The sequence below is a fragment of the Mandrillus leucophaeus genome, unplaced genomic scaffold, assembly GCF_000951045.1.
Source record: "Mandrillus leucophaeus isolate KB7577 unplaced genomic scaffold, Mleu.le_1.0 Scaffold46, whole genome shotgun sequence".
NCBI classification, from domain to species: domain Eukaryota; kingdom Metazoa; phylum Chordata; class Mammalia; order Primates; family Cercopithecidae; genus Mandrillus; species Mandrillus leucophaeus.
Window position 1 is genome coordinate 2,398,800 of NW_012104920.1, and position 9,795 is coordinate 2,408,594.

At 45.8% G+C, this 9,795-nt stretch overlaps 2 protein-coding genes across 3 annotated transcripts in view; one reads left to right on the forward strand and one right to left on the reverse strand.

Moving 5' to 3' along the window:
• The first annotated feature begins 1,097 nt into the window (after positions 1-1,097).
• Positions 1,098-9,795, forward strand: part of MED31 (mediator complex subunit 31) — a 10,703-nt gene continuing 2,005 nt past the window's right edge. The window contains exons 1-3 of one of the 2 annotated variants that reach the window (XM_011994654.1): positions 1,098-1,194; positions 5,418-5,495; positions 5,777-5,873. In XM_011994654.1, the coding sequence (XP_011850044.1) occupies positions 1,167-1,194; positions 5,418-5,495; positions 5,777-5,873 (203 nt within the window). In that variant the 5' untranslated portion in view covers positions 1,098-1,166. Of the gene's footprint in view, positions 1,195-4,469; positions 4,598-5,417; positions 5,496-5,776; positions 5,874-9,795 lie in introns of those variants that run through there. The other variant, XM_011994653.1, reaches the window with a different exon arrangement.
• On the reverse strand, positions 2,601-4,486 carry LOC105549926 (chromosome unknown open reading frame, human C17orf100). Its single transcript, XM_011994655.1, has one exon. It carries the CDS (start codon positions 4,181-4,183, stop codon positions 3,806-3,808), a length of 378 nt encoding a protein of 125 aa, XP_011850045.1. The 5' UTR covers positions 4,184-4,486; the 3' UTR covers positions 2,601-3,805.

Consider the following 9,795-nt stretch of genomic DNA (forward strand, 5'->3'; position numbering starts at 1 on the left):
TGCGCATTTTCTTTCTGGCTCCCTTCGCCAGCGACGCGGGAGATGATCAGGGTCTAGAACTGACTGCGCCGGATTCTTGTTTAGAGGGAGGTGAAGGGAGGGAGGAGGTGCGGGTGACACCGGGGGAGGCAGGAGGAGAGGGCTGGGAGGTGGGAAGAGGGGAGGACCTCGTTTGGGCATGTTCCTTTGACGTTCCCTGAGACAGACATCCGGATTTGGGGATCTGGGAGAGGGCTAGAGCAGTGATGGGAATTTGGGGTTTCGCGGAAGAAAAAAAGTAACAGGACCGGGTAGAACACCAGGTAGATATGACATGAGATATGACGGGAGGTGGGTCGGGAAATCGAGAGTGCTCTCCTGTCTTGACTCCCCACCCCAGGTGATAAAGCCCGAAAGGTCAGAGATCCAACAGCGCAAGCGGTTGAAACAGTTTTTTAAAATAGAGAAAGCGGGAGGACCCACGGCCGCTCGGGTGACCGCTGAGTTTCCAGACAAGGGAGCTCTGGACAGTGAGGGGCGCACAGGAGCATCTCCCCAATTCCAAGGAGTTCAGGTAGCCGGAAATTTTATTAAGCGCTTACTGTGTGCCACCTGCGTGTTTTCTGTCCAAATCAGAAACGGATTTGGACAGAAAACAGGCAGGAAGAAGGAACCAACGCCTGGTACAGCAGGCAGGCGAGGCAGGGGTAGGACTTATGCACGTGTATGCAAGCCTGGACGGCTGGGAAGCCAACCTCCATGTAAAGGCAAGCGCGGTCACACAGACACACACACACGCCTCACAAGCTGGATTGCAAGAGAGGGTGAAGTGGGCGAGGAGACCCAGTCAGCCGTGGCATTTGAAGAAGGTACATTTAGGCCACCGAAATTCATTCCACCAACTTTGCACACTTCTCTTCCTTGTGCCAGGCTCTGGGTCTCATTCCTTCTGAGGGTAAAAGTCTCTGCCTCCCTGGGCTCCTGCCCCACAGGCGCTCCCACAGCCCGGCACCGCCCCCTCGCCATTCCGCAGCCAGCGCCAGCTGAGCGGGCCTGGCCGGAGCCACCATCCCCTTACTCCTCGATGCCCTGGGACTCGAAGAGGGAGCCGTGGTTTCCGGAACTTCTCACGCCCCTCCAGGCTTTTCCTCTGTTGGGCAGGTGACGATTCGGTGTCTTTGCTTGTTATGGCCGCTGCCATCGCCATGGAGACAGGTGAGTAGCGCTCTGAGCCTGGAGTCTCCGAAGACAGAGCTCTCCTTGGCACAGACCGCTTCTTCCGCTTCCCCGGGGCCTCCTTCCAGGCCTCACTCTCGGCAAAGTTAGTATTTGGACAGGGAGGAGAGAAGGCTCTTGTAGCATCTAGAAAGGCTAAGGTACTCTGCAGTTTTGCTAATTTGATTTGTTCGCACATCTCTGCTATTCAAACACTATCCCACCAGCTTCCCAGCAGGGGCGAGACTAAGGCAGAGGACTTGTGTCTTAAAGCGTGCCCTCCTTGTGTCTTAAAACGTGTCCTTGATTGGTTTTCTGCTTCTCACATGAGCTTGCATACGTTTGAAATATCATCGCCAGACTTGTGTATCATTCTGCTACTTGTGCTTCTCACATATGCATATGCTCCATCATCTTTTAGGCTCTTTGGAGTCTCTTGTTCAGTTTGCATCCTAAGTTTTTCTTAACTGACTCAGCAGGTAGCTTTTGCGAAACTTAATCACTGTTAACAATTGTTACAATGCATTATTAAAATAGGGGAAGTCACAGTTATTACAGCCTACCTTAGTGATCACTGTTAAAATTCCTACACAGTGGCCCACAAGTGGTAGGTATTGTGTCCGATTTGTGCTGCTGTTTTCTTTAATGATTTCTCTTTACCTTTAAAGTCAACCCTCTTCCATGACTGTTTCTTAGGTCTCACTACAATCCTGCTATGTAGAAGTGGCATGCTGTCCCAATGGACCATGCTCTAGCTTTCCAAGCTGCTAGAACTGTGTTTCTCAGCCTCGGCACTACTGACGTTTTGGGACCAGTGATTCTTCACTGTTGGCAGAGGGAAGGGTGTTGACCTGTGCACTGTAGGATATGAGGTGGCATCCCCAGCCTCTACCCACTAGGTGCCAGTAGCACCTAATGTGCTACCCACTCCCCCTAACTTGTCTACCAAACTAAAATGTCTCTAGAGGTTGCCATATATCCTCTGGGGTCAAAATCACACTTAGTTGAGGACTACTGTCCCACATACAATGTAAATGGCATCATATCATTCCTCTGTTGGAAACCCTTCAATGTTTTCCTATTGACCTTAGAATAAATCTCAAATTCCTTTCTGTGGCTTAGAAGACCTTCTGTGGACTGGCCCCTGCTTGCTTCTAACTCCTCCCTTCGGTTCTGCTTCCATGTCTATATAATTGCCTCTCTCTCCCTCCAGCCACACTGGCCTTCTTTCTGTTCCTTGAACATTCAAAGCTTGTTCCCTTCTAGCTTTTGTATTTGCTGTTCTTCTGCCTAGAATGCACATGTTCCAGATCACTGTTCATTCACACATATCTCAGATTAAATGTTACCTAATCAGCAAGGACTTCCCCGACCATTTTATCAAAAGAAGCCCCTTACTTCCATTCTCTATCACATGACCCATATATTTCCTTCATAGTGCTAATCACAATAGAAAATTGTCTCGTTTCGTCATTGCTTGTCTGCCTTTTCACCAGGGTGTAAGCTCCACTACAGCTGGGACTTTGCTTTCTTTACTGCTATAGCCCAAGTTCCCAGAATACAGGCAGTCCCCAACTTAAGATGGTTTGACTTATGATTTTTCAACTTTACAATGGTACAAAAGTGACATTCAGTAGAAATAGTACTTTGAGCACTCATACAACCATTGTTTCTCACTTTTAGTACGGTATGCAATAAATTACATGAGATATTCAACATTTTATTATAAAATGGGCTTTCTGTTAGATGACTGTGCTCAACGTTAGGTGTTCTGAGCATGTTTAAGGTAGGCTAGGCTAAGCTATGATGTTTAGTAGGTTAGGGATATTAAGTGCCTTTTCAAATTACCGTATTTTCAACTTACAATAGTTTTAACGGGAGGTAACCCCATTGTAAGTGGAGGAACATCTAGTACCTGGCACAGAGCAGGTTCTCAATAAATATGACTCTTCTCCATCTTCTTCAAACCTCAGACCAGGTTTCAATGGCCTCCTCTCACTTTCTCTTCTAAGATTATTTTTGCTTGCTGGTGGGTTTACTGTCATTTTTAACTACATCTAACCTACCTTTAAAAAGTGTATGGATGGGAGTGCCAGGTACAAAGACTTAGCATAAAGAAAACCACCAGTTACCTTGAAACATAAACAAAGGCCATTAATAATTTACGAGTCTGTTCCTTGCCCCTCAAGTTTCTAGCAGGCATGGAATCATTCCACAGGTCATGATTTCAGTTTGGTCTCTGTTCCTAAGGGGTGAAGGTCTTCTGAGGGCTGTGGATCCCAAACTCACCTGGCTCAGAGGCTCAAACAGCCTCTTTGTCCATCAAGCCAATTTAGACAGCATCCTGGGCATGAAAATCTTTTGTGCTGGCTTCAAGTGAAAATAGTTCACTGGGTCAAAAGTAGGCTGGTCCAAGACGCAGGATGGTCAATAAACGTTGGCTGTGTTCAGAAACTGCGGCTTGGCTGTTTCTTCCATTGATTTATGGTTTGTTTCCATGAAACCGAAAATGATTGGTCCACCTGGCAGCTGGCTGGCTGGCTGGCAACTGGAGGCCTTTCTGTCCTGGCTGAGGGCCCTGGCCCCTTGGTGGCCTTTGGGAAGCAGCATCTCATCGGGCCGGTTTTTCGTTCTGGCGGGCGGCCGGCTTGGCCCGCGGGGCTGGGCTCTCCGCGCAGTGCAGAGCCGTCTCCACCCTCAGGGACGAGGCCCTGATGTGGCGGGAGGTCGTTTCCGTGCGCTGCGAGGAGGATTCCACGTGCCGGGAGGACGCCTCGAGGATGCCAGGGAGCCGCTTCCCCAAGGGGGAGAGGGAGGGCCCCTCGCTGCGGCGCTGGGAGGTCTCCACCCGCCGGGACGACGTCTCCACGCGGTGGGACGAGGTCTCCACACGGTGGGACGAGGTCTCCACGCGGACTGTGGACGTCTCTGTGTAGCGGGTGGTCCCCACCCGGGGAGAAGACTGCTTGGCCCCTCGGGCTGAGGCCATTCTGCCGGCTTGAGGGGGCCAGGGAGGCCTCGGGGCACCCCCCAGCCCAACGGTCACCGCAGGCAGAAGAGAGGAAAACTACGGTACTGCCATAGCCGGGAGCGCCACAACACGATGACGTGGAAACACCATGGTCCTTCGAAAGCTAAAAACACTGGGCTCCTGCCCCTCAGGCGCTCCCACGGCCCGGGCCCCGCCCCCTCGCTATTTTGGAGCCAGCGCGGGTGGAGCCATCCCAGGGCTGGCCGGGGATGGGCGGAGCCGCCCGGCCCCATATCCCACAGTGCCCCGGGACCGGAAGTGAGACCCGTGGTTTCCGGAACTTCCCCCGCAACTCTGGGCTTTTGCTCGGTCAGGCTGGTGGCGTTTTGGTATCTTCGTTTGTTATGGCCGCTGCCGTCGCTATGGAGACAGGTGAGTAGCTCTCTGATCTTGGAGTCTTCGCAGATGGAACTCCCCTCGGCTCAGACGGCTTCCCCGTGGCCTCCTTCCAGGCCTTACTCTTGGCAGGGTTAATATTTGGACAAGGAGGTGAGAAGGCTCTTGTAGCGTCTAGAAAGACTAAGGTACTCTTTGCAGTTTTCCTAATTTGGTTTGTTCGCACATCTTTGTTATTCAGACACCACCCCACCAGCTCCCGGGCGTGGGTGAGACTAAGGGAGAGGACTTGTGTGTTAAACCGTGTCCTCCTTGATTGGTTTTCTGCTTCTCACATGAGCTTGCCTAAGTTTGAAATATCGTCGCCGGACTTTATGTGTCATTCTGCTACTGGTGCTTCTTATATGCATACGCTCCATGATCTTTTAGGCTCTACGCAGTCTCTTGCATCCTAACTTTTTCTTAACTGATTCAGCACGTAGCTTTTGCAAAACTTAATCACTGTTAACAATTGTTATAACGCATTATTAAAATAGGGGAAGCCATAGTTGTTACAGCCTACCTTAGTGATCACTGTTAAAATTCCTACATAGTGGCCCACGAGTAGTAGGAATTCTCCGTTTGTGTTGCTGCTTTCTTTGATGATTTCTCTTTAATTTTAGAGAAACTTCTAACTCCTTTTAATCAGGGCTCCGCTTTTCTTAGATTTCGAAGAAAGGTTTATCTCCCCCCACTCCCAGTTTAGGAAGACCATCTCAGCATTAGTCAGGTTTCTTTATTGCTGTTTCCTTACTACAAATCAGTATTATATACAGTGACCCTTACTTTCCATGATTTTTGCTGTCTTGTCTCCTAGATGATGCTGGAAATCGACTTCGGTTTCAGTTGGAGTTGGAATTTGTGCAATGTTTAGCCAACCCAAATTACCTTAATTGTAAGTTGTTAAGCACCTCATTAAATTGAGTAGCTACTAATGATTTCTGACAGAAGAGTTGCAATTCAAAATAGTATCTACTTTTACACATTCTCAATTGAATGACATTACACTTATGCTGGTATATAGATATAATTGCGCACTGGGATTTGTGTTGTGAATTCAATGTGTGTTGGTGGTGGGGGTTTTATGTAAATAGATCCTTTACATTAGGGGTAACAAAGCATAGTTTAAAGATTGGTTTGACCTACAGACATTTTTTTTTTTTTAATGCTTTTCAGTTCTTGCCCAAAGAGGTTACTTCAAAGACAAAGCTTTTGTTAATTATCTTAAATACTTGCTTTACTGGAAAGACCCAGAATATGCCAAGTATCTAAAGTAAGTTTAATTTTTATAATCCTAAGCATGTGTATACTTTATGATATGATAGATTTCTTCGTTTCACATTGGCAAAAATGTATTTGGAATCTCTCCACTTCTTTTCGTTGTCACCATCTTAACACAAGACACTCTCATCTCTAACTTGTATCACTGCAGTAATCTACTCCCTGGTTATCTCTGCTTCCACTTTTACCTTCCTGCCTCCTCTCCACCCCAAACCAAACCAAGCAAAACAGCTTTCTACACAGAAACCAACTTAGTCATTTAAAAATATAAATGAGAACACTTTACTTTCTTGCTTAGAACCTTTCAATGACTTTCCATACCATGCAGAATAAAATCCAGTCTCTTTTCTTGGGCTAAAGCCCTATATGATCTGGCCCTGCCTTGTCTGACCTTGTCTTTCACCACCCTCCCCATCTCACCAGGTTTCTGGTCCCGAAGAACTAACAGTCTGTAAATGAAGTGACATAAGCCATGGGCTGAAATTAAAAGAGGGTATCTGTAAGGAAGGTGTTTCTGGGGTTATTTGGAGGAGGTGATCTTAACCTGAGTCTTAGAGTTGCTATCTTTTATTTAAGGCCCCTTATGTGCCAGAAACAGTGCTAAATGCTTCATATGCATTAACTCATTTATATATATATATTTACCGTTCAGGTCATTCAGCGACACTTTCATGTTAAGGCTTACTGAATTGCAAGAAGCATATAACCACAAACCTATTCCCTTTTAATGATTTAAAAAAAAAAAACCAAAACACCTTGAACTCATCCCTGCTTTGTCTTAAGCAGGTAGAAAGCAATAGTGAACCTTAAAAAAAAAAAAAGTTTGAGAGGAAAATGTTTCAAACTTGTTTCGAAGTCACTTTTCTGTGTCCAATAACAATTGACTCACGAAGCATATACATCTTATATTGCCTGCAGGACCCTTTGCACCTTTTCTGGCTTTTTATCCATTTAATAATCCAAAGAAAAGACTTTTAAGAAAAATAGATTTCAACAGATGTTTTATGTATGTAGATTTACAGACTCAGTGTTGGAAGCCTTAGCCACCAACAAGTTTAATCTTACCCACAACGTTGCCGAGAGACGGTCATCTACACTCTGGAGGTTTTCACTGAGCCCATGTTACTCTGTCAGGGACAGCTGATTTGATTGTTAGCCAGATGTTAGAAAGTTCTTCCTTGTATTGTGATATAATGTCTCTCCTTGTAGCTCTAGTCTGATTGTAGTGTTATCCTTCATCTATCTGCAGTCACATGAAGTCTATTTGTCCCACTACTGGTGACATTAATTTTGATAACTTGGTTGTCCCTGGATTGAGCTAGAACCATTCTATACCCTCTTGAGGACAACAACCTTCCAGATACTTACATTCAAGGGAGATTGCAGATTAGCCCCTTTTGGGCATTTTATTCAGTCTGCAGAAGATTTTAGTTTGTTTTTTTTTTTAATACTTGCCAACATTTGAAGATCAGAAAGTTTTATATAACAAATGCAGATTTCCCGCTACTCTTTCAAATCTGGAAGATCTAGTAACCATAGATCTTAATTCTCCCAAGTCAACAACTGGCTGAAGCTGAGAGCAGCTGTCACTACTAGCTGCTTTCCAGCTAGCTGGTGGAAGAGACACTTTCTACCACTTGGCCTGCTTCGTTGACAGCCAGTAGGTGTCACTATAACATCTCTCTCCATCTGTGTTTCTCAACTACCCTCAGCCGTTGTGCCGTGGTGTGCGGGAGTTCAGGTTCCCTCCGCTGGATGTTTGGCAGTGGTACTTTATGCAGTTCAGCCAGGAACTAAACACAGGCCTTCATGTGTGGTCAGAGTACAGTGGGCCAGAGGTCCTTTCTTTTCTTCACGTGGACATATACCTTATGTTACTTTTGAGGGTGGGGGTGGGAGAGGATCACATTGTTGACTTGCTGGGAGCATTACGTCAATTAAAATCCTTAAGTTATTTTCATCAGTGTTCTCCCTATCTTGTTTATTTTTAAAAACACCAAATGCGGAACTTCCCCTTTATACTGCCGCTGTTTCATCTTGTTGACATGTAGCCTATCAGAGTACGATTCTTTACTGTCATCTAATGTATTCTGATGTAATCACTGCATGTCTGAATTCTAGTTACTGACTAAGTGCTGCTTGAGACCATTCTCTTGGTTGTCACATTATTTTACAGTTGAAGAAACTGAACCTTAGGGAGGTTAAGTACCTTGTTAAAGGCCACCCGGCTGGAACTTACATCCTGGTTCATTTTAACTACTAATGCTGTCATGAAAGGGAGTTAGCCAGGGCAGGTGTGAATAGAGCATTCTAGCATAAGCAACCAACAATTAGAGCAACTGTGTATTTTCAGTGCGTAGATAGCAAACCTTTACTGTCTTGGAAGTTACTATCTTAGAAGCATGTGTTAAGCCCTCTATTCAATGTGGTGTTCACATCATCAGCATTGGTTTCATTTGGGAGCTTTTTAGAAATGCAGAGCTCAGGCCCCACTCCAGGCCTAAGGAATCCATCAGCATTTTAAGAAGTGGTTCATATACACATTAAAGTTTTAGAATCATTGCTGTAGTATCCTATTTTCCACACTTGAGTCATTTGCATATCACTTGTGCAACTTTGGCTTTATCTGCTTTCTTCCTGAAGGGGGCCTGCCTCTCCACACCTGTGGTATTTCTCGTCAGGCGGAGACCAAAGACAGAAAAGAAATAAGACACAGAGACAAAGTATAGAGAAAGAACAGTGAGCCCAGGGGAACGGCACACTCAGCATGCGAGGACCTGCACCGGCGCCGGTCTCTGAGTTCCCTCAGTATTTATTGATCATTATTTTTACTATCTTGGTGAGGCGAGTGTAGCAGGGCAACAAGTAGGGAGAAGGTCAGCAGGGAAACATGTGAGCAAAGGAATCTGTATCATGAATAAGTTCAAGGAAAGGTACTGTGCCTGGATGTGCACATAGGCTAGATTTATGTTTCACTTTACACAAACATCTAAGTGTAGCAAAGAGCAACAGAGCAGTATTGCTGCCAGCATGTCTCACCTCCAGCCACAGAGCGGTTTTCTCCTATCTCAGAATAGAATGAATGGGAATGGTCAGCTTTACACTGAGACATTCCATTCTCAGGGACTAGCAGGAGACAGAAGCCTTCATCTTATCTCAGCTGCAAAGAGGCCTCCCTCTTTCACTCCTCCTCCTCTGCACAGACCTTTTACGGGTGTCGGGCTGGGGGCTGTAAGGTCTTTCCTTTCCCACGAGGTCATATCTCAGGTTGTCTCAGTGGGGGGAAACCTGGACAATTCCCAGGCTTTCTTGGGCAGGGGTCCCTGCGGCTTTCTGCAGTGCATTGTGCCCCTGGTTAATCAAGAATGGAGAATGGCGATGACTTTACCAAGCATACTGCCTGCAAACATATTGTTCACAAGGCACATCCTGCACAGCCCTAAATCCATTAAACCTTGATTCAGTGCAGCACATGTTTCTGTGAGCACGGGGCTGGGGCTAAAGGTACAGATTAACAGCATCTCAAAGCAGAACAATTTCTCTTAGTACAGATCAAAATGGATCTGCTTATGTCTTCCTTTTCTACATAGACACAGTAACAATCTGATCTCTCTTTTCCCCACACTTCCTATATTTTAATGTATTTTAATTGTCTCAGTTAGTTTTTGTCTTTTCAACTTGAAATAATTTCACTTACAAAATAGCTGGAAAAATAGTAAAGATAATTCCTGTATTTTCTTCACCCAGATATTCCAAATGTCTAACACTACAATCAGCAAAAATCAGCACATTAATATTGTTACCTAATCTACAGACCTCACTCACATTTTGCCAGTTGTCCTGCTGGGGTGCTGTATGTAGTACAGGATCCAATCCAGGCTGTTGTCCTGCTGGGGTGCTGTATGTAGTACAGG

Bases quoted from the DNA above. Each gene is read 5' to 3' on its own strand.
- LOC105549926 (XM_011994655.1), bottom strand. From the start codon at position 4,183: ATGGCCTCAGCCCGAGGGGCCAAGCAGTCTTCTCCCCGGGTGGGGACC.